Source organism: Hylaeus volcanicus, chromosome 2 (assembly GCF_026283585.1).
Source record: "Hylaeus volcanicus isolate JK05 chromosome 2, UHH_iyHylVolc1.0_haploid, whole genome shotgun sequence".
NCBI classification, from domain to species: domain Eukaryota; kingdom Metazoa; phylum Arthropoda; class Insecta; order Hymenoptera; family Colletidae; genus Hylaeus; species Hylaeus volcanicus.
Genome location: NC_071977.1, coordinates 219,134 through 244,635, shown reverse-complemented (window position 1 = coordinate 244,635; position 25,502 = coordinate 219,134). Strand labels below are relative to the sequence as shown.

The window sequence follows — 25,502 nt, the reverse complement described above, 5'->3', positions numbered from 1 at the left end:
TATATTATATTATTCGCGACGCGACGAAACGCGACGCCAAGCCGTCGCAATGTCGCTCTGTGCATCGTCCGAACACGAAAAAATAAAAAACCTCGAGCTTTCGTGTCTCGGGGATCGAAAGCTAAATTTATTGCCAGCTGCACGCGAGCCCCGCTTTAAGATCAAAGGGCGGATATGACTTAAGTGCTTTTTATCAAGCGGCAAGGGCCACAGCGACTGATCGTTGCGATCCGAGCACTGTAAACAAAGTTGGCAATTCTGCCCTCTATACGGGAGATTTTCGAGGAGTTTAAGGGTGTCGTTAGCGATTCTTTGATGTATGCCAAGGAGGGATGTTACATTTATCTCGCCAAAGACAACAAACAACTTACCGAACTTTGTCCATTTTGTTCTATGATATTTCCCCATGTTTTCGGTACATTCACGATTTCACTTTTGTAGAAATACTCGTCGAGTTAATAACCATCCCAACTGCGGGAAAACAATCATCGCCACAAACCAAAGAAAATTTTTTGGCCAATCTAATATATTTACTAATTCGAGGAACTCGACTAATCGAGTCTCGTCTACCATTTATTTGTTTCGAGGCAAAGGAAAAGCAATTAGAGAACAGCGTCACTCGCAGCATCCGTTTATGCGATTCTCGTATTATTTGCAGGAGCTCGACCTTCCGTAGTAGATTGAAAACTACCGTGACGGCACAGAGGAACGGTCGGAAATAGAAATTAACGTTTGCTTTGACGCGAGCTAACATTTTACTCCGGAGAACTCCTTGTAGCAGCATAACGGACGGCCGCGTCGCGCCGCTCGGGCGCATATTTGTCGGAAACTTTTTGTTTGCCGCGGTGGTAGATGGGACCCTCTGCCAAACTTCCGCGGCAAGTTCCACGCGCGCGCCGCGGTATGTATTTACTTCTTGAGAATGTGCCATTCGTTTGCAAACGCACGCCTAAGAAAGTGTAAACAGGCGTTGTCGTACACCGCAAGTTTGCGCGGCTCCGAGCATCTCCGTGCACCGCAAACGTTGCGCGTTTGATGTTCGTCCTGGTAAAATGGTTAATCGTGGTTAGTCGACAGAGTAGGGTAAATAGAAAATAGCTCGTTGTTGGCAAGTTGTGCGAAAATCGGATCAACGGACTGCGAGTTTCGGATACGGGGGTGGACTTTTTGTTCGAGATTTGCGCTCCGTGGAATACTACCACTGTTTTATCGATTCGAGATACCCTCAGGAACTGTATCTGTATTTGATTATAGCTACAGTACGGGCTTAACGATCCCAAGGTACCCGAGCTAGAGGGTGGCCGGTAGGCTCCAACAAATAATGCGAAGCATGGTATAGGGTTATGGAGGAGGGGCTAAATTAATTTTTTGGGAATATCAGCTTATACGGGATGACGGGACGAAACTTTTTTACATTTACAGTTTGTTCGTAGTTTATTTTTCTTTTTAATTCCTTGTTAATTTTTATTTTTGAAACTATTTATTTTGGAAATATTTTTTTTTCAATGTCACGTTTCTGCGCCTCTTGGAATTTCCAGCAAAAATCGTCCCGCAGTCCAAGGGTTATAGCGTCGTCAATTTCGCCTAGCCAGCAGCAATTTCCCTCTAAACGGTATTGCGTGGCACCGTCTTCGAGATATATTCGCAGCAATTTCAAGGTATTTAGTTGCGGATCCTAGGTAGATGAAACGCAATCAACGGAACGAGAACAGTCGGCTGAATTATTTTAAGTAGAGCACGCTTATGTCTCGAACGCGTTCATGCATATTCAGCTAGACGAGAACCTGGATTATGCCGAGACTGGCAAGTCTTACGCTCCTGATTATTCGATAGAGGACTGAAAATTCGGCCTCGATATCGATGGAGTTTGGAATACCGGATCGAGCGTTAAGGGCTAACGCTACTCCAGAGACTAAAAGAAGGCCCAACTTTGATAATTAATTTCCAGAGTATCGCAAAAGGAATAGGATTTCTTTTTACAGAATTTATTTAACAGATATCGGAGAACGAAGAGAAATTTTTGTATTATAATTTTAGTAAAAAAATATTTGTTCATACTTGGATATGCGTTAAATAAACCCTGTAAAAAGAAATCCTATTCGTTTTGCGATACTCTCGACATTAATGATCAAAGTTAGGCCTTTTTTTTTCAACCCCTAGAGTGGTGTTACTCCTTAAGAGACTACATATGTACGGTTAGACACTCGTATGGGAGTCTTTGTTTTATTCGTTCGAAAGAAAGAAACTCTCGAGGAGTTGTAAGGTATTTTTGAAAAATACCGAAACGGACGCCGCGCCGTTTGCTGTCAAAGGACGAAATCCCGTTTCGCTCTGACTCGTTCAAAGTGTTCTTAAAAATTGGGCAAATCGGCGGAATCTTCTTTTTCCGTCTGCCTGCCAGAGACAAGCTTCAAAGGATTTCCGAATGCTTCACTCTCGACGTGTTTCTCGAAAGGTTTCTTTGAAACGCATCGAGAGCATTTAACGAAGGATACGACGGAAACTCACGCCAAACGTTGCTAGAAGGAATACATGACATCATCGGAACTCGGAACGAACATTTTCAAGATTCGTCGCGTCGACGTCGAGGCAAGGAAAACATATCGGGTCGAGACGTTTTATTAAGGTAAAAGAAAATCGTGGAAGGAAACCGACGTGAAAATATCGCGAAATGTAACATTTTTCGAATAATGCCGAAGAAATTTCATCGAAACGAACGTTGATGCGATGAAAATTTCGCTACGCGCACGTTTTCAAACTAAAAACGGAATCGAGAGACGGATAGAATACTTTCTCGAAGTAAACTGTAAATAATTCAAGAGGTTCTTAATGATTCCCTTTCGCTCGAAGGCACCGGGAACTTCCATTAAATAAAAAAAAACAAAGAAAAAAGGCGGATGGAAAGAAGGGGGAATCAAATGTACTCGGTCTCGATGTCCTTTTATTCCAAGTCGCGCGGCGACGAGGGTACAGGGGCTACTGAAAATTCCGGAATAGACACTCAGCAAAGTACTTGACTCGATTATGAAAATGTACTTTTCCTGCCTTTTGCGCTCTCTCTCTCTCTCTCTCTCTCTCTCTCTCTCTCTCTCTCTTCCCCGCGACCCTTTTTTCACTGTCCAGAGTTTCGAGTTCTCTTTGATCGCGGCATAAATGTCGCGAATTCGACGCAGGATGCGCTCTTACGATTAGTCGCCATCAAATTAATCCATTTATACGTTGCTCTTTGCAGCTGGAAATAAATAAACCATACGGGAATACAGTAAAGTCTCCTTAAATGCACAAATTTCTTTACGATAAATGCACAACAACCACCCTCACCAGCTCGAGGGATCAAGAAGTTCGATCGCCGAGTAGCGTAACACGATCTGGAATCAGGAGACTTTACTGTACCACCTAATCTCGTCGCTAAAAATATTTCCTCTACTAATTAAAATGGAAATAACTTATCCGAAAACAGTTTCATCTGCGGTAAAGTTGCTTCGGGAATGCCAAACGTTTCTCGATGAGATTATCGAGAACCGATGTCCGATATCGATAACGCGGAAGCTAAGAAGAAGCCGCGCGACTGCGGGGAACGAAAGCTAGTCATAATTTCTATCGGACGTTTTCGTTGAAAACTCATTCACGGCTGCTCATTTCTGATTCTCGTCGCACTTTTACCGCCTAACGACGCGAAACGACCAAGACGTCGGCGTCGGGGGACGTTTCTCGCCTTGGCTCGAGTACTCGAGTACCCAGTGCAATTTCCTGCTGCTCTCCAGGGAGCTAACCACCAGCGAACCGCTCTGCTCTCGCCTGTATCGAGATACTAGCCCCGAAAAAAGGATACTCTCTGAAAGGGAAAGGAAAGAAAGAGCCAGCCAAGAGGTGGCGGAAATGTAAATGAAAATGATAATGTAAAGAGCGGACTGTAACGCGAGCACCACGATCAAGTTTTCTCGAGTGTTTTCCACGTCTCGCGAGCGTGCGGCCTTCTCCCCGGACGCTTTACATTATTCCTTTCCCTTTACGTTTATGCTTTGAACCTACTCTCTTCTTCTCTCACAGAAATATCATAAACGCAAACCATCTATTACCTATCTATCTAATTACCAAACCGTCCGTTTGTTCGAATTTAATCTCTCGACGGTGCAATTAATTAATTAAATTATTCGCAACTTACGAGTCATTTCGAACATATTAAATTTGACGTTGCGATCGAGTCCTCGGATAGGACGAGTTTGTATAAACAAATCGTGTTCCTGGAAGCGATAAATCGTTACGATAAACGCAGACACGCGCGACTGAAAAAAGCATCAACAGAAGTGACGTTACATCAACAGGGCAACAAACGATAGATTCGCGTGTCAACGTGAATTGACTGCGAGCTGCTACGCGAGAAGGTCGCGCACGTTCGTTCGGTATATAGGTCATCCGACTGCTGCATTTCTTTGCCGTGCAAAACGTGCCCGATCGTCTGCGTTTCAAGCTCCATTCGTTTCCCTCGATGGCACGTCCGAGACTGGTACGTATCGAACAACAAAACGCCGGTTTACTTCATCCAAAGAACCACGAAGCCAACGATCCCACGGAACCTGTTCGCTAAGCAAGCATTTAGGCAGAGATCCGGAGCTTAAAGCAGCGCATTTGCTGAAAAACGAACGTCGAGTGCTCGTGTTTCCGTGAAATCAATTCGCTACGATTAAGGTTGTTGTTTCGAGATGGTCACGTTTAAAAGTATCATTCAGGGGTATGCTGCAATAAGGAGCCAGCTCTATTTTTTTATATAATATAAGGAATGAATCCTCGTAATTGATGAAAAGGTCAACGCGGTTCATCCGAAAGGCGAACCGTTTTCCGCGAGAATTCGAGAAACTTGTTCTCAGCGGGAGTAGGGAATGAAAAAAAGATACCCTCGTAAATCCAACTAATCAGCAACTTTTGTTTCACCCGCCACAGCTCTCAGGGCTGAACATCGCAGTGGATGTCGGGCTGTCGAGAGCGAGAACCGATCGACCTTATTGGCGAATTCCAGCAGGGATACCATCGCTATCGCGTACGCTCCCCCGCGACTTTTTTCACGGAGATCAAAACATGACGTATCATCGAATACGAATTCTCTTTTCGGAACTGGAAAGATTCGCCAGTGCCGTTTTGTCAAGCTTACCGTCGAGTTCGATGTCAACCGACACATTTTATGACTTCGTGGAAACGCTTTGCTGCCGAGTACCGTGAACATCTACTCGAGTCGTAAAATACCTACCGGTAGCTTTAATACGCTAACTGTCAGACAAATATTTTTGAAAATTTCTAATACGATTGAATATTATTTTCGCTATTGGAAACTACATAATCAAACGTTTATCGTGCCATTTATTTTTGTAACTTAATGAAAATTCATGAATTTAAATTCGTTTCCTTTGTTGCTCAACTTTCCGAATCATTTTTCGATGGTTCAGTGAAAAGCACTGTCATCCAATTAGGAATTCAAAACGTCTCCCGTAAAAACTGATTCTCCGCAATTTTCAGCGAGTCAGCAAAGCTCCTCGGGCTAGCACACGAACCGCGTGGTTAACGCTACTATGTATATTTAACCAGCAGTGCCGGAAAACGAAACGAAAAACGTTTCTGGTAAATATTTACCGTGGCCAATTAGCTTCTCAGGCTGATGACAGATACGCGCTCGCAAACGCGTTTCCTGCCGTTTAATGGGAAATTCGAGCAACGCCATCGCGACCCATCCTCGGTGGTCTCGGACGGTGCTGCGTCAACTCGCTTGACCTTAAGAGACCTTAGAGAGACTTTGCTCGTGGGATGCGTCGAGTGCATTGTTGTCGTGTCTCGACTCTCGTCACACTCACGAAATTCAGTGAGAAACCGATTCACGATGAATTTCTTACTTTTTCACATCGAGCCAGGACGCTCGCTGCGATTGCTCGGTGATTTTTCGTTAATAATTCAAAAACGAACCACCATCCGAAATGTTTGCAAAGGAAACTGTAGTTCAGAATGTATATTTTCGTATCTTGAACAAATTGGCCAAGAAAGTATTAATCACCAAACGAAACGCTACTCTAAGCTTGACTCTGACGGCACCGTTTTCACGTGCTTCGAATTCCAAAAGCGCCGAAACAGCCGTGTCGTTTGTACGAAATTCTAGAAAGGCTTTTAGACGTGGCCGTGCGCAGCTGGCGCAAACTTAAGAGTTTATCTGGTACAAAGTCGCGAAAGGGTCGCGTCGAGTCTGACTGAACCCGCACACTTGGGTCGTACCAGTGCATCTTCGCCACTTTCCGTTTCCGAGTACCTTTCACAATACCCTTACCGCCCGTGCCGCGCCGGTGCGCACGGTCCACAATTATTATATAACCGATGAAACTTGGACTTATCGGGAATCTTAAGGAAACTACTGTCTATAAACTGTACCGTACTGTACTATAAAATAGAATGCGTACGTCCCTTTGGATTAACAAGTCGTTAAAGTGGAATTTTCGAAAAATCGAGAAACGTTGGAAATTGGGAAATAACCTCTAGAGTACGATGTTGGATCAAACGATAAGCATCACTTGAAAATCGATCTGACGTTCGATGTTTCGATTCGAACTAAATCGGGACAACGCAAGTTTTAAGTGAACGTTTTAATCGTCGCGATTCATTTAAGGATTCGTTCGTTTATTTAGCGGAATTCAAGGGTATAATGACGGTAACGGTGTTACACAATACCTTCGTAAATTCGCGTGTATTTAATTAAATACAATTTCAATCCTTCAACGCGTTCCTCGCGCAGTCAAATGCAAAATATATCATTTCAATTTGTATGCAAATTAACGCGTATATTTTGATTATATCAGCCCGACGTTTATTACCGCGTCGAGCGACTGCAATTTGTACACATTTTTCCCACTCCCTCCTGCTCTTTTTGTCCTTTATTTGTTTTCTTTCTCATCCGGTGTTCCCCGCTTCCGTATACTATCCGTTTAATAAATGTTAATTAGAGCGCCTTTTAATTACATTAATGGAGTCGGCGCGGCGATCCAAGCATCCGGGCCACGGATCCAATTGTGCCCGGTGATTTTAATTTGTATAATTATGCGAATACCATCGAACGTTTCGAAAAAGATATCCCCTTCGCAACTGGGGTCTTCTCCATTTCGTTTCGATTAAATCGCACGCGCCATGTATATTGGCTGGAAAAACCAACGGAGACGACCGCGATATTCCGTCAAGCCATCGCAGACATCGGTACCTTTGACAACGCGTGCAACTAGAAACTACAACCAACCCGCTGGCTACAGTCTGAGATATTCATAAATACCCGCCACGGTGGTATTTGCGAACGTTGATAAGCGTGTATACCAGGCCCCGAAACGCACGATACACCCGCCGGCGCGGCGTCGCGGTGATTTCACCATTCGAGCGAGATCGATAAAATAACCCTTATCAGAGAATGATGAGACGAAACTTGTTTATATTTAAAGTTTATTCGTACGACGTCTAGTTAAAAAAATAAAAATTACAAGACGTACAAGTCCTTTTTTCTGAAATTCGTCTCGTTATTTCATTAATAACTCATCGAGTTGTGGAATTAAAAGGAATTTCGATGTCGGCGTCGATTCGTTGGTGTTTGCGCGACAACGATGCTTCTGTATTTACAGGAAAAGAAACCGCGGTCAAAGCGGAATCGATTAGAAAAAGCTAACCATTGCTGACCGATCTTGTTACATAAGTCGAAACAGGGATAATTGAAAAATCGAGAATCGTACCGAAGAAAGAGTTGCGGATGAATCCATGTACGGTGTTCCACCGTACGATATCCAGGCTTAATTGAAACGTAATCGGGGAATCGGGAACCCTCTTTCTTCGGGATAATACGAGACGCACGTCGTCGTCGAGCTTCTCGTAATCAGGCTAGAGAAGTGCAACGAGAATGTGAGGATTCGGAGAGGTCGATCGAGTATTTCGCCGACTGGTCGTTAGGGTGGCTGCCCTCGAAGAAATCTCGAGTAAGGAGCAATTTCCAAGACTTTCGAGGAAAAGTCTCGGGAATCGATAAACTTGAAAATATACGATAAAAACTAGTGGACGTCGAGTCGACCATCGACTTTGTTTTACAGTAAAATCGGGTCTGAACTTGTACGTTTATCGTAGAGTTTGCAAAGAAGAGGACGGAGTGAAAACACCAGGGTATGTCGGTGAGTTTTACGACTCTTGGACCCCTCAACGGATATACTCCCCAGTGCTGGAGATGCTTTCTGTGCATTTCAGAAGAGAGAGACTGTATTTCTACAAGTATTCCATCGCCTCGTGTACGATTTCGTAATGTTTCGCGGTATTATCGGGTCCTCCGGCTAGAAGCCGAAGGTGCCTTTGGTTTCATTGGTTCGGAAAGCAGCCGGAAGAAGGACGGAGAAAAAGTAGTCTTGGCGAGAAGTCGTTTCCCGTGCTCGAGGGTTCGACGTCGTCGATAAATTACAGAGATTCAGCGAATCGTACAACTCGGCACAATGTATCGAGAGCCAGCGATGGCATCGCGCATGAATTACACTTTTCCATGTTTCGTGAAACATCGATTCGGTGTTGCGTGTGTGTGTGTGTACACAGGCTCCTCTCGATTGTAGTTTCGTGCAGCCTCGGATTCGTGCACCTTTATTAGACGTACACCATCGCGAGCCCCTGACTTTTGCGCGTGTATCGGGTATCACGAGTTTTAATGAACGGCGGCACCGCGTTGAAAAATGGAAATTTCAAACGAAATTTATAGAATTTCAATTTCCCGAAGCAACAGCACCGAGACGCGCGTACGTACTATTTATCGCGAGAGCCAGGTTTAAAGAGCCTGCTGATCGATCGATTTAAAAGTATTGTCCTTTTTTTTTTTCATTTGTACATTCACTCGATCGCGACGATAGAAAAGTACGCGAAAAAGGAAATAGTTGAACTCTGAGGAAACTGTATCGCACGAAATGATAATAAGCTCAAGTAAGCCAAGTACCAAGACGCAGTTAAAAAAACAATATCAAACTCAAAGAAATAGCAATTAAACTCTGTTTGAGCAGGAACGAAGAAAGTCGATAAAACTTGTACAGTCGGCGATGCACAGCCAGTTAGAATTTGCTCTCGAGCGGTTTAACGTCTAAACTCCAGAAGCTTCCAGACCGATAGAACCAGCAAAAGTAACAACTTTCTTCAATCATCAGCCGCGAAAGCCTACAACTTGCGCCGCCTATGGGAAGCTCTATGCCATAAAGTCTCCGGGGAAAGTTAGGTCCCGGAAGACCGTGTTCAAGGGGAATTCAATTTGTCGATGGCTGGTTTTCATTCTGTAACGAGGTATCAAATATGAAAATTATTTACGAAACAGCACAACTTTACGAACTTTAGTGCGAGAGAAAGCGTAGCTCGTTATCGAATCAGGCTTTGTTGACAAATGAAACTGAATGTTGTTGGTTTTTACAGAGACGTATTATAGCGTGGAGAACGTTTATGTAAGCGTCGCGCAACTATAGTAAATGAACCGGCGTCGGCGTCAGCGTAGGTTCATCGAACGCATCGTTACGTGCGATCCGAAAACGTTGAAAAAGATTGGCCACCGTCGTGTTTCGGTCAACTATATCGGAGGTTGTCTCGTTTATCATTTTCTTCAGGCTCTCGCGGCCTGTGTCCCTTCCCCGGCCGTGTTATCTCCGGTTTCTCTTGTCTCGTCTTGTCTCGTCTCGTCTTGTCTCGTCTCCTGGCGTGATGGGAATTTCGATTTTGTCGTCGATGCGTATCGGTCCGAAAAACTGAGATAAAGTAATTCGTAAAATTGCTTTTCATGTTCGGAAATATTATTTTCTCGAGAAATATTGGTACAATATTAAATATTAATAAGAATCACGGTTCAGAATAAATATTCATTCGAGACATTAATCGTGAGAAATTTGTCTATATCGTTATATCGGTTAACTGGACTAATTAACAATTACTTTGTAACGGTAGTTGAATCATTTATTGGTAACGTTTGTTCAAACAATGACCGAGAGTACGATTTTGCTGTCAGAATTTATAAAACTTTTTCGACAGAGATGTAATGCATCAATGGCAGAGGAACATTTATTTTCAATATAATTGCTTGATAATTCGTATCGTTACTTCTATTAAACATAAAGTTCTCTCTCGGCGAAGGTGATGAAATTTCTCATTACATTTTTCCCGTTGCATCGTTCATTTGCATCGATATTCCTTTCGTTATTGGAATAATATAGAACGCTACGCTTACGGATGAAAATAATTCGTCGAGACTTGTCGTTTAACTAATTGTCTCGAGTGTTAATTCGAACATTTCTAACAAAGCGAACTCGAAGCGTCGATTAAACAGCGATGCGTTTTAAATTTATTTAAAGTTCGCTTCGCAGCGACGCGTAAAAGTCGATGAATCAAGAGAGAGGAGAAAGGAGAGAGGAGAAACTGTATCGATCATTCGCGAATAATTTGATAAGTTGCAAATTGCTCGAACACAGGGCAAAGCAACAACACAGACACGTCAGGAAGACTTCCTTCTTTGAAACCAGACACTAATTCTCTCTGATTGCGCCGACCATTCCATTGTTCCACGATGGAAATACGATCGCCTTTACGATATTTGACAAGTAGGAAGATTACAAGCCGAAGACTCGACAGTAAAGATCGTGCAGCTTCGCACGGACGTCGATTCGAGCCCTTTCCTCCAAGTAATTAGTAGAAATTGGTCTTGGTAGCTTTTAGAGAGCCACGGTTGGTATCGTTGTAGCAATGTAAATTGTCTGTGACTGATTCGCGTTGGAAACGCAACGATACGGTGGCTAAATTAGAAACACGCATTCCTACGGACGCGTACGCTTCGTCTGTCCTTGTTGACAAACAGACGGGCAAACTGGGATAGCATAACAGAGGCCTTACGATTTATGCCACGATAAGTCACGCGACTATGGCTGATACGACTGTGTAAACGATAATTGTAAAGTGCGTGGGATTTGTCTATAACGTATCGTACAGCATGGGTACGTTGGCGTTGTATGGGAGTAAGGTGCTACCATATTACCAGCCTTGCAGTCCTACGCACGATTTATCGTACGATCGATTCTTACGTCCACGGACTCTATAAAACTAGGAATCGCGTCTAACGGACAAGTGGCCTTGAGCCATTGAAACATTCGTCGAATTTCCGAGATTTTCTTTTCGTAACGTGGCTGTAAAGTATAGGAGCGAAGAGAAACGAGCACGGTTATAGAGAAATAAATTTTGTAAAAACAGGCGTGAACCTTTAGCGCGCTTACACTTGGCCTTTTTAAGGCACGATAACTTACCCATTGACTTTCTTCCTCGGGGATTTTACGACGTTACAGCGTACTTACAGCGAGCTACGGAACGCTATCGGTGCGTCAACTCGGTTATACGCTATGTACTTTCGTTCCTGTGCTCTTTGCGAGAATTCGTGGTCGATTCGTCGTAAATTGTTTCACTCCATGCTACGTATAAAAGAACAGAAGCGATAATAAGCCCAACGACTTTTAGAGACGCTTCGATATTCCAGAGAAGGTTTAACCGAAATTCTCGATCGATGGAATTTCGTCTGAGAAAAATGCAACGGAACTTCGAGCGCTTCACGCGATTAACACCGAAACTTGGCCGAAGCGGCCGCTTTTGTTCCTGTTTGAGGCGATAGCTCGATCGAGGTGTTCGCATTGCTATAGCGTTCCCGCTTCGACTGTTCAAGCTCAAAGATCACAGGTCGCAAATTACAGGGTCGGTTTGCAGTCAAGTGCACTTGTAACTGCAAAGACGTTGCGATAGGTCGGATACGGAATCAGCGATGTTCGATTCAAGGGGAACGCTAACGGTGCAGTTACCGGTTAATTCACCAAATCACGACCAGAAGGGACGAATTAACGCTACGTTCGATTGTCTATCAACTATCTCGATCTGTCTTGGGCGACTTAGGGGGGAACAGCGAAAGGGTGAAAAATTGCTAATTACACATAGACTAACTCCTGATGTCGTTTCTTTATATTCAGGGCTATACGATGGTTCTTCTCCATCATCGTCTTCGTTGCCTCTGGCAGTTTTGCATTTTATTAAAGCCTCGCAGTTCCCCTTAAATAAAAAAAATGCCCGCGTAAACTCTAGAGCGGAATTTAAAAACTGGAATGCCGCTTATATAGCGTTACCATTGTTTTTCCGTTGATATAGCGCTTCCTGTTCGTCGCGTCTATTTCTAGTTCGAAATGCGACCGAACAATAAAAGCTTTTAAGCGAGAGAATTTAAACGCGTCTCTTAATATTTACGCGTAATGCGTTTCCATTTATAAATTACCGTTCAATGGAAAATGGTCGCGTTCGCTGGCACGCTGGCCGGTTTTTTCGCTTACCCGTTTTCGATGGCGATTCATTCGCCGATTCGACGAATGAAATGGAAACGCGCGGGAAGAACGCGGATCAACGTTGACCGATGATGAATAACGAGATGCACGACGAGCGTGCGATTACAGAAGCACGCTAACGACGACTAGGATCTTCAGTTACGCGCACGAAGATGAGAAGCAACCAACCCGCGATGCTTTACATCCCCCTCGCATCCGCCGTTGCCACCCTTATTTGTTTTGAGAGGCCCGCTGCAAACAATGGGAAGGTTACAGGTTGTTTACTATGAATTGAAATTCGTGTAAATTTCCTCTTTGTTGTAGGTTCGCGTGATCCGCTGAAACTCGACGGTTCTGGAACCTTTTAAGATTCGTTATTTTTCTAAATAAATTCTTTATAAATTCTTTATAAATAAATTGTTTAACAAGGTCTACGAATCTGGAAGCAACAATTGGTAAGCAAGTGACATAATCTCTTAACTAAGCTCGTTCCCAGGTTCATCTTTCAAGAGCGATATCTATCTTCGATCCTCGCGTTATCTCGACAGAGTTCAACGACGCTGTTCTCCATCATCGCATCGCATCGCATCGCATCGCATCGCATCGCATCGCATCGCATCGCATCGCATCGCATCGCCAAGATCGAAATCGGGGCTGCCCTCTGTAAACGGTCATTTGGTCATTCTTGTAGCGCACCTCAACTCTGCAAATTTGCCCGTTGCTCGTTTGTTCGACCTCTGCGAATATTTGCACGAGCTTCCACGAGCAAGACCCAAAACGACGGATTCCAGCTGGCGATCAAAGCTCCCGATTGTCTCTCCCGTATCGTGGGAAATTTTCTTGTTTCGCGAGACCGTTTCGGGTTAAAGTTGGCTTCGATTCCCTTTGAACCGGTGCCGCTTTGTACGTCCGCCAACCGCTCCTCGGTCGCGTCCGCATTCCGCGTTGGGATTACGATTTTCCGCCTGCTACCCTCGTCCACGACCGATCTTCGCGTGGAAAATCTCGTTGGCTGAAAATTACAAGAATACCTCCGATAAGAATGCGTTACTCTGTTCGCCTTGTTCGGACGAGAATTAATGGACTCTTATCGGATCGGTATCGTACAACTCGGAAATCGAGGTAGTGAACACCGAACCACGTCGAATGACCGTTCCGAGGTACCCGATCTATAAGGGGAGCCAGTATAAAATAAAAAAAAAACATATAAATCAATACCCTCCAATACTCGCCAATATCCTACTCGTTTATCACTCATCGATGTTAATATATCCGTTCTCTTCGGGAATTTCGTGATACTTTGTCCAGTGAATTCGGAACATCTAAGATCGTCATCTTCGAAGCGAACTTGGTCTTATCGGTGTAGATTGAAAGCGTCTCTCGCGTCTCTCGCGTCTCTCAACCAACTGTTACTAGCCTGAAATTCCACGTAACGAGTGTTGACATACGATTACGCGCTACGATTATTCTAATTAACGCGTTTACCCAGTTTGTGTTATTTTAAAGTCACGGTAGACGTGTTTGCGTAACAACTCGCAAATTGCTCCAAAGCTTATTCCGGCAGCTGTATATTCGTTAACGTGCCCATAGTTTGTAGAGAGTTTATTCGGGAGTATTACGACACGCTTATTCCCTGAAATCTTGATAGATTCTTCAAGAAAAAGAAAAATCGAAAGATACTCCTGTTAATCGGGAGAATGTGAGCTATTCTCGTCGCAAACGTACGTTTCGTATTTGCCTGAGATACCATGTACGGGACCTTTAACTTTAAACCTCGCAGCTGATCAACATGTTAATCGGCAGTCCTATCGGTGTATCGGTGCTCGATCTTCGCTAACGTTCCGTTGCGTTTGCGTCAAAGGGAATCGCTGCGTTGTCCAAATACCGGTCTTCTTGTCCCTTTGTCGTAGACCTAATTGCCGTTCGCTGCTGCCATCGGTGCACGCCTACAGTTCAGCCTGTATTTCTCTCGGTATCGTAATTCGTACGCTCAATTATCTCCATTGTTCCCGCGATCGGGCGCGAACGTAATCGATATACAACGTGCGTTTTCGTTTGTTTGCTAACCCCTGGCCAGCCACAAAGCGCGGGAGACGGCTACGTGCCTGGAATCGACGCTGTAATCGCCAGTATAGATCATTGGCTCATGCCGGGAACGATCAAACGGAAACAGAGTCTACCAGCATTAATCGTTATCCAAGTATCGCGTTAACGTCATTAACGTCGTTTTTGTATAACGTTACCCTCGAACGTGTTTGTCGACGCGCATCGCCTATCCACCTGTAACGTTTCGATTCTAGCGGCGGATCTACGACGAGATACAATTTTAAACGTACAATTATCGCGTGGATAAAAGCGAACGTGTACATTCGAACGTGAACATATTCTTCTTGTCAATTTGCCATAGCAATTTGGACCAAAAATATCGCACGGTAAATTCAACAAGTACTATCCTGTTCTCAAAACTGAGAATATCCGTGTTTTTATCGGCACCAACGAACGAACGTAACTTTCCGATTGGAGAGCGAATCGCGTTCCTCACGGGTGAATATTTTCGCAGAAGAGTAAACAAAATATAGTCTGTCTCGAGTTACGTATTAAATTTTCTAATTAATATTTTTCATTTCGACATTGGATGCTCTTATGCATTGTTTTTTTATTTGCTTCCAGCCGTATCACAACGTGAGTATTAATTTTGAACGAGCACGTTGCCGACGAGTGGCTGGTTAGCCCGTTGTGGAATTTACTGGTATTTTTTTGTGTCGCGCAGCCTCGTTTGAAGCATTCGTCGTCGTTTGAAATAAATTCTTTTTTTTTTTCGCGTTAATGTGAAGTCACATTTTTATTAATGGTGTTTTGCTGGTTTTTTTTTTCTTTGCTGTGACGATGTCGGATAAAATATATCTAGGCGCTTTTCACCGTTCTCTTTTTGCATTATTTTGATCGAGTCGATGTTTTTTTAAAAGGAAAGGTCTTGTCATGGTTCTCGTTGATGTTACATGGCGAAGGGTGGACCAAGTCTAGGAATGGACTTTGTTTTGTATCGATCGGATCTTTATTGGTCTACTCTAATGCAAGGATGGAAATATTTAACCGAGCGCGATTTAGGCGACCGCGTACATTCGCGAAATCTTGTCTAACGAGATCCGCGCGCACGCTTCAAGTTCAAAGTGCACCTCGTACCATTTTATATCGCATTTTCCTCGTGCTTCTTATTTATGGCGCGGGCCAAGCTTTCGACGAGTTTCTTTGCCGTTCTGTAGCGAGAGACCACTTCCAGGAAACGTAATAAAGTAGCGGTGCATCTGTTACCAAGGCTCGCTCGCAGCCGCAATTTCTGGTTCTCCTGCGACTCGGCCTAAGTAAATACTTGGCGACCGTGGAGATTGCTCGTCGGCGAGCTGCAAACGTTTTGCATGTGTCTGCCAGGAAATTAAGGCTGCACCGTTTGCAGACACTTCTCGGAGGTTACTTGGCGACGTGTCGCGTTTTCGATTCCCTCCGAGTCGAGCGATCGTTCATCCTCTCAGCGATACACCGAGAACCGTCAAATAGGATTTGTACATAGAACCTTGAGAAGCTTTTAGACGAGTTTGATACGCGTACGTAGGACCGCAGACGCGTTCCGGGGCCATTTGTCGTACCTGGGTTGCGCTGCTTTTTATCCTAGTTTCGAAATCGTACTCGATTCCGTTTCGTACTCGAGCTTCCGTTTTTGCGCTTTCACGTTTTCTTCGCTCTACCAAATTTCGAGAAGTTACATGCAACAAACGATAAACTTGGTTGTTCTAGCGTCACCTCGGCGACGCGTACAGGTTTTGCGCCACTGAAATTCAAAGGACGGCCGATTATAACGCGATAACCATCTCCGTCTCGCTGTTTTGCGCGATGAGACAATGCATTCACGATAGAAGAAGCACAGTCGTAAAGACACTGGGGGATGAAGACGGGAGTTTGTCTTCTCGCGTCTACCAGCGTGACATTTTTCTCAAGATCAAAAGGTTCGTCGAGATATATTATTAGGTGGACTGGAAAGTAACGTTGCTTTTGCAATTTTATATACTCAATTTAATGTAAAAGAAACGACACTACTTTCCACTCTACCTAATACATTTCGAGCCTATCAACCGGATGCTTTTAACGTATCACGAATCGTTTCGTGAGAGCGTTAAAAAATATTGGATAAACCGCATTATTGAATTATTTTCAACCAATAATCGACACGGTCCAATTTTGGTGGCTAGCCAAATCAACCGAGTCTTCCTTAATTACCTTGCGCAAATCGAAAGGTTGAAATTTAATTTGAAGTTTATCCATCGGAAAATGATCAATCGACCCTGACGTTTACAGCATGTTCTCGCAAAGTTTCCACGAATGAGTTTGTCAAGTGTTGAAAATGAAGTCGTTGATTCTCACATAGTCGAGGAGGTTAATCGAGGTCCAAACCGAAAATACGCCGACGAAACAGCGAGGTTCGGTTAAATCGATGAACCGAACACCGAGGGAGAGGGAGAGGGAGGGAGATGGTATCTAGCGATGTCGACTATCGTGCCAGTGAAATTACACCTAGCCGAGTCAGGCCGAGCCGACGTTGTAATTTCCCTGGTAATTTGCAACAAACTCCGCGAAATGGCCGACTGCGCCGAGCGACGAGCGACGAGCGGCGGATCCCTTCAAATTGGAAGTAACGACTCGTCGAAGTTGGTCAGGCAATCTTTACCGCCACGGAAGCCTGTAAGAATCAATCCAAGTTTGACGTCGTTGGATATTTTGCGAGAGGGTAGAACGCGTCGAACAACTTGCAACGAGTTTTTACATCGATTGCAGCTTTAAACGTACCCGTAAATCTTATATTTATAGCGCGTTTGTTAAACTTGCTTTCAGCCTACCCAAGCATTGGAATCGCCGAGCATTTTCTAAGGAAAACAAAACCGTTGCTACCGACGAAGAAGAATACGTAAAAACACGGATGATGAACGATAATGCGCTTTCGTCGTTTCCTCGTCGTTCGAGCGTCAGATTTTCGATGAAACGTTACCTTCGGTTCCGTTATCGATCGTTTTTCGCTAGAATAACAATTTTCGCAGCGAGAAAGCGCGCTATGTATTTACAGTATCTTCTCTAAAATACTTTGAAATATAATTCCAATATTCCCTGTTACATGTTCCATTTAAGGGGGTGTTCTTGAAAGTCTAGTACTTTCAAAATATCGATTTTTCTTATTTGCATTTTCTCAAAGTGTATGCCTTCAAAAAGAATTCCTCAAAAAGAACTAAAAATTGACACGCTAAACTAGAATACCCCCTTAATCGGGAAACAGTGGTCAGCGAAAAATGCACTTTCGATTCTTTTTTCCGTGAACGCGTTTATTCGCGAACGTTTATCACGATCGCGGTGTAAAGAAACTCGGAAAAGTACCACGGTTTCGTGACGCACCGCTGCTATATTCAAATTCGGGGACGCGAATGGTACCTCCGTCTTTTGCCACCGCGAGAGAATTTCGTAAAGCAAGCACGAAAAGTTTCTTCGCGCGGATATATTCTTCCCAGTAGAGCGATTCACTCGTTACGGGAATTCCGCAGCCTGTCCTATCGAACGTGCCGGCTCGATTAATTTTTAAAGCGAAACTGAGCTTGTCGCGCAGAAATATTTTGTTCGCCTTTCGGCGCATCCATTCGTACGAAACGTTATCAAATTTACCAATTATCTGTCGAACCTGGCCCTGACACCGGAACTGTTTCCAGTAGACAAATTGAAAGAAAAACAATTATAACGAAATTTGATATTTTTTTTTTTTTTTTTAATTTTAATTTTACCTCAACGCCGCACAAAAGCACGCGAAATTTGTTTCGGTTTTTATACAATTTTAATTCTATTTAATTTGTCGTTCTCTCGGAAACGAAATAGCGTTGACACGCTATTCTATGCTTTTGCATAGAATATTTATTAATGTTGTAGAATAACCGTAAAAAATTGTATCAGAATCTGTGACATTTCTAAATAGACTGGACAAGTTCGAGTGCTACGAGTTCAAAATGTCTGAGTTGAAAATTCCGACCATACCAGCGAAGCTTCTGGATGAAAGTTTTTGACGCAAGTATGGGAATAAACAGGAACGAACCACGGTTACTTTCTTCATAATCCGCGCGCTACCAATCTTCTGGAATCAGGAACGAACGAATGTTCCACGGGTTAGAAGTTCGAATCCCGCGAGAAAAAGGCTCGAGTCGCGATAAATCGCGAAAGATATACGGAATAAGTTCTTATTGCGAGCGGTCGGCCGAGAGGAATAAATCTCGGTCCTCCCTTGTCATCGCTAATTCGGACCGTGACGCCACGTGCCAGTTGCTCGATTCCGCCCCTGTTTTACGGTTATCGATAAACGCCAGGCAAAAAAGTTTTAACGAAACGACGGAGCATAAAATTTCGTCTAATTCCAACTCGTGGCGGTATCGCCTGATCTTTACGATCTCGCCACGCCGAGAACCTGTGATTATACGGTATATTCCTTGTCGAAGAATCAATCGAATGTATGTGTGTACTTGCTTTTTCTAAAAATATCAAACGTATGCACGTGATACGGATATCCGATAGTCGCGTGGACGCTCGCGCACGCGCCTGCCTTTTCCGCGCTTCCACTTTCCTGGGGAAAGCCGTAATGGAGTTTTGGCGTTCTCCGCCATTGTTTTGCAGTTTTATAAGCCGATGAGAGTGCCGGGAACATTTACCCTGGAGAGAGAGAGAGAGAGATTTCGTAGATCTGCAGAGAAACGAAATCAAGATATCCGAGGCGAAATTTCGGCACTCGACTATATTTGCTGTCTTTAAAAATACTTGAGGACGCATTCTGGTCGCTCGGCGTATACATAGGAGGATATAAATAAAAAATTTCGAAGAAATTTCGCGTAATATATGTATATTACGTGTATATTACGACGCGACGCTTCGCCTCCATTTCTCTAGATATTTCTCGGTGGCGAAACCGCTAGAAAATGTACATCTTCATTAATAATTGTTTTCCATAGATAAACGCTTTTCACGTCGAGTTAACGTCAGATTTAAACGTCGCTTAAACGAATTAGTATCGATGCTCGCTTCGCGCTCCTTCAACTTTTCCATATTTCTAGCCAGGCTATTCCTGTGTATCGGAAATTTATTTCCTGAAATTTTCAAAGTAGTTGCACCACCGTGCTTCATTTATGTTTCCAACAAAAGATTGCAGCTTCGTCAGATTTTCGTACGCGGCAACCGGCAACCTCTTCTTCCAAATATACTCTTCTTCGCCGACGCGACGCGAAAATGCAAACAGAAATATCCCCCGCGCAGATGTTCGGTCGTTTTTTTATGATATATTGACTGAAGCACGAATTCCTGTTTGCAGGCAATTTGCTCGCCGAAATTGTTTACTCGCAATCGATTTGCCAATTCCGTCTATTTTCTTGGTCCGTTTCGATGCCGCACCCTTTTAAAAAAATTCATTGGCTTCCAAAATACAAGTATTTAAAATTCATCAGAGGGAATTTGTTTTCGTAAAACATATTCGAAATAGCTTAACGAACGAAAACTTGGAATCAGGGGAAAAGCTGAGAGCTAAACCTTGCGTTTTCCACGTTTCTACGTGTAGCAGCGGTGGCCGAGTCAGGTAGGATATCAGGTGCAGTGGAAGGGAACGTTAACGAAGACAGATCTAACCGAGAGGAACAATTATTCCTCGGCGAGATGTAACGTTACGTCTGCGCGAATTTCGAGTATCGTTCCGATTGCACTCGCGAGAGGATATTGCGCTTCCTCGGCTTGCTCCGCTCACCAAAGCCCATGAAACTTGAAAGAAGCCGTAATTTGAAAAGATTCGTCGGAGCACATCGGGTAGACACCCTCGATTAATCCCAGTCCTCCTTGATTTTTTTGCTTTCAGTCGTTGAGAACTCTTAGGACAAGGGGAGGTGAAGGCGAAGGCGAAGGCGAAGGCGAAGGCGAAGGCGAAGGCGGAGTCGAGAGCAGAGGCGAGAATTTCGGTGGACGATTCGCGGTGGCGGGTGAGGAATTTCGGAGGGTTGAAACGGCGGATAAAAGGTGGCGTGAAAATGGGAGAGAATCAGCAGCAACAGCAGCAGCAGCCGCAGTTTCTTCGTTCGATCAACAACGATCAGAGGACTTTCGTTAAGTTCATCAATACGACGCAGCGCCACGTCGGTTTGTATTGGATCGACTACCAAGGACAGGCGGTCAGCTACGGCGTGTTGACGCCTGACGAACACAAGGATATCAACACGTTTGTCACCCATCCGTGGATCTTTGTTGACAATGAAACGAACGACAGGTAGGAGAACCGTTCGACGTTTAGCTTTATTTTTAGTCCATCGAATCGGCTAAAACAGCGACGGCTACTCTCCTCTCGCTCGCTCTCCTCTAGTCACCTTTCGTATCTGTTCGGTTTTAAAACCTCCCGGAGATACCAGACGATGCTTTGATTAGCAAGATTGGAGTTTGTCGAACCTATCGTTATCGAGCGTTGTCCTTCGAGTTGTACAATTGTTTGGAGCGATCTATTCCCAAGCGTTCATTCGTAAAAGAGAGCATCGAACGAAGAAAGAGTTTGGACGCGACCAAGCCATTCTTTACGCTAACCTTCCGTTTACGCGGCAGCTTCGGTTATCGAAGGCATTCGAAGCGACTAGGTAAGTAAAGTGTTCCATCTGCGAAGGAATACAGCAACTTGCATCCCGATGGAACCGTAACTCTTTCTGCGTTCGAGGCTGAACGATTCGAGGCAAGTCACCCACCCAACGTCGACGTGAATTAGATTTTAGTTTATCGCGCCAAGGATCGTAGGTTGGATGGAAACACGTTTTCAGGTACACGGTTAATCAGAGGGACGTCTTCTTTCCGCAACCGTGGCAACGCGAAAGGCTATACGTATACATCACGCTGCCGTTGTATACGTTGCGAGAGATGTCGCTGAGGACCATCAAGCGGCGTCTATCGTACGACCTACAGGCCTTTCACCTCGACATTCCCAGGAGTCTTCAGTTCGAGCTGGCTGCGATGCTGCCGAAAAAGGAGGATTGAAACAATTGTTCCAATTTCTAGCGATTGCTTCGCTGGACTATACAAACAACCGCGTTCTTTGCAACGTTACAGTCGAGATGAAAGATATTCTGCTCGAGACAATCGCCCCGTCCATACTTGCACTAACCACCGGTTTCGTGACAAACTCAATCACGGCTGGTTTGTGTACGGTCAATCCTATAAATATACGTTCATCGAAGAAATTTGTCTAAATTAAACGATAGGTTTGCTCGCTATCATTTCGTTTAAACAAACTTTTCCATGAAACATAGAATGTACGAATACTTGTGGGACTGACTGTACATACACGTATATCGACCAGTGAATGTCACTTATCGACAACCACGTCGTGTATCCTTTTTTGCTGCATCTGTTCGAACCAAGAAGATGGAACGCAAAACAATGGAATGGTCGGATCGCATGGGGGAGACAGTCGTTCGACTGGTAGAGACCAGGTTGGAAAGTACCAACGAAAAAGACGCGTCTAACAACCGGAAGTCTCGAATATTATGCACATAGAGATTTTATTGGTAAGCGTTCCGCTCGGATACGAACGACTCAAGTAGTTATCGATATCGATCCGCTGTTACATCGTAATCCGTTGCAGACGTTACGGAAACGCAGTTATCGAATGTATAAATTTTATTTTAAGTTACAAACTGTTGCGTACCTATAGAAAATGATTTGTTTGAAATGTGCGTCCAGAATGCTAGAGAGCGACGTCCACTATATCCAAAGGATTGAAAACATGTGCTCGACGTTTAGTAGCTTGTCGCAAAGGGGTAAAGGTCTAGGAATTTGCCAAGATTGGTGTACGTAAGCGTGGTACGTACTCGTATATGCATTTTATCGTTGGAAAGTTTCGGACTCGACGGCGAGCACTCTTTTCCTCGATACCACTCACCTCCCTCTGTTCGGAATAACAGAGAAAGATTGCAAGTGGAAAATATTAAAAGGTTCGTCGAAAGTGTTGCATTCCTTTGTTTGCTTAAATTCTTTGCGCCATTCCACTCCTTTGCTTCAAACGAGTTTACTCGTTGAACGGTGTTTCTATTTACGCTATTATGTTAAGCTGTTATGTTAAGAGTCTTCTCTTCCGTTACGGCGCACACCGGCAATCTCTTACTAATGCGATCTAAGTTGGTTAAATTGTCAGTGTTTTTACTCGTGTTACTATTTCTAAAATTATTAAAAACGAAGAACGAAAAGAATGTCATCGTTATGGAAATGTCTGGAACCCCTCGATCGAAAAGTTTTACCGCAAGATCCGGAGTGAAAAATTCAAGGAAAGTTCTAAACTAATCACAGCCTCGATATTCTTCCCGTATCCTTCCATTTATTCTTGCATTTCAATCGAGTAATTTAAATCGTAATGTCCTGCTCCGATTGAAAATATTTCTCGTGTCTTTCGGTCGAATAGCGCGAACAGCGCGAACAGCGCCGCTATCGATCCCGCTGCCTCGCAACTTTTCCAACGATTCGGATATAAATTTCTTCGGTCGTACATTCATTACCGTTTCGAACGGTTCGCACTCGACCGAAGAGATAATGGAAGAAAGGAAGGAAAAGCAAAGCCAGCGAACAAAAATAATACAACCATCCCAGCAGGAGTACGGTTCGTCTTGGCCATCGTTCGGACAAGTTTCAACTTTTCACAAGTTTTTTCCGCCATTCCAGAGCTGGAATGGGATCCTGAAGATCGTAGGGGGATTCACGGAAAGAAATTTCGAGGGGAAATCGGTGCGGATGGCCGGTAATCCGGCCTCGTTTCCGCAATTCGTAAGTAGAGTTACGAAGTTATTAAAGCTATCCCCATCCTCCGATGGTGGTCCTTTCCTAATCAACCATGCGAGTCCTGACTATCCAGGCAACTTTCCTACGGGATGGTTTCGCCTAGGGAGGCGCATACGTGCGTTGATTAACCATTAGGCGAGTTAAATACACCGCGCCTCGAAACAGACCAACGTAACGCTCGGTTTTCGCGTTGGGCAACATGGCTCGCTTGGATTTCCCTTGAAAAACTCTCTGCCTCGTTTAGCCCGGTTGATCGTTGCTCCTCGCTCGCTTTACAATCGTAAATTTTACATACTTTTTTTAATGAAATTCCTAAAACCGAGGAAGGCCGAGGAAGGTCTTCCGTCTACCGTCTACTTTCTATATAATAGTAGTTTACGAAAGCAAGTCTGGAACGAGGTGAAAAGTATTCTGGGTTCGTCTTTCTCTGTTGGATATTGTCAGAACGCAAAGATCCCAGACGGATTCCGATGGATTTAAACATTCAAAAGATGTCTGTCGGAGCATTTATAATTTGACACAGCCGGATAAGCGTTTCGAGCTTCGAGCTCATCCAGACGACCATTAACAATAGAAACGTATACCTTTTTCTAGAAATTAATTAAATCAATTCTATCGTGTCACGCGATGCGCATCTGGAATTGATTATCGGCGAGCCCCCCGATTCCCATGTTTCTTCGATAACTGTTCGTAGCTATGCGATAATTAACCGAGTTTTCCGAACGTTTATATTTTGCATGCTTTTTGTAGTTGAAAGACTCCCGATGCACCAGCTAAAATATTTACATTGTGTATCGAAAACATTATCACGAGCGCAATGCCCCTAGGTTGGACCACGGTCGATTCGACTAGACGCTACGTTGATGGCTATGAGAAATCAGCAAACGTGACTGGTTGATAGCATTTTATTGTGAATGGTAATTAGATCGAATAAATAGGCCACAAGCATAAAACAGCCACGGAGTTGTAATCGAGTAATGACACTCGATATATCGGTGCTCGACGATTGAATAGACCGGCTGAATGAAACTCCAGAGAATCGGTTGAATGCGAATAAACTAAATACGCGAAATAGACGAAGCGGAAGGGAGAGATGAATCTGCGGCTCGCAGGAAGCGCCGCTCGCGAAACCCCCCGGCCATTGTTTATCGCGGCCGGGCCGTTATAATGCCTGCTATAATTGCATACGATGAAAAGCCAATGGGTTCCACTCTTTGACGTGGTATTTCGACATCGGGGACCCCTTTCCGTTCCAAATTGTTGCAAAACGACTGCGAAACGGTCTTTCGTAATTAGTTGTGCGCGTGGTTATCGCGTGTTCCTGCATAAATAACGCGGTAGGGTTCTCTCGACGGAAACTCTAATAAATGTTAATTAGCAATTACCGCGACCACTTGAACCTTCAACGATCGACCGACATCCCTTTTTAATTCCTCTCGATCTATCCGCCTTTTCTTTTAGAAAACTCTCCTCTCGTACTTTACCTTCTTTGAATAAAAGATTTTTAATTCGCCGAGAGAACGGAACCCGAATTACCTGATCCATCTCGATCAAATCTTTTTTGGCTATTCTACGACACAAATGAACATTGCGTGCTCAACTTTCGCACTTCATTCAAGTTGCTCGTAAACTAATCGATATTTTTTCTCGAAAACGAACAGCGCAGAATATTTATTAATGTTGCAGAGTAATCGAAAAAAATGTCATCAAGATCTGGGACGTCAGTCGCGTGGGTGACGCTGCATCGAAGATTTCTGATCCCCGTATTGGAATCGTTAGACTCTCGAGCTCGTTTACCCGCCTCGATACTTGTCGAGAACCGCGAGGAGCCAACGTGACCGCGGTGCAGAGGTCGTGTTAAAGTCGACGCGAGTCCGAAACGTCCGGAACGGCGCGGCGCGGCGCGGCGCGGCGGCAGTTACAGTCTTCGAGTGTCCATCGAATCCGTGAAAACGCAAACAGCTTGCGCGGGGAATATGCGAAGCTCGTACCGCGAGGTTTGCACGGACGGATCGCGACTTCCCAGCAAACACTGCGAGCATTCGCGAGAGGCGGCGCTATTTGTTCGCTCTCCTCTGAATCTCGATTTTATTTGACTTCCGATGTGATCGAGCATCATCGTTCAAGGAACAGGGAAGCCCTCGCTCGATTTGCCTTTCGCGTTACTTTTCATTCCTGAACGCTGGCAAATTATAGGCTGGACTCTGTTGTTTTATCGACTCGATCGTTGTCGAGGAATCGATGTAAATTCTTGTAGGTCTCGAGAATTCGACGTGAAGG

The 25,502-nt window shown here is 44.2% G+C and overlaps 1 protein-coding gene across 6 annotated transcripts in view; it reads left to right on the top strand.

Moving 5' to 3' along the window:
- The window catches only part of LOC128872573 (prolyl 4-hydroxylase subunit alpha-1-like), a 175,621-nt gene that overhangs the window by 19,233 nt on the left and 130,886 nt on the right, over window positions 1-25,502 (top strand). For 2 of the 6 annotated variants that reach the window (XM_054115416.1, XM_054115414.1), the window contains exon 1: window positions 20,529-20,679. The exons of 3 other annotated variants lie outside the window; for them this stretch is intronic. In XM_054115416.1, coding sequence (XP_053971391.1) covers window positions 20,664-20,679 — 16 coding nt within the window. In that variant the 5' untranslated portion in view covers window positions 20,529-20,663. Of the gene's footprint in view, window positions 1-20,274; window positions 20,680-25,502 lie in introns of those variants that run through there. One more of the 6 variants, XM_054115411.1, reaches the window with a different exon arrangement.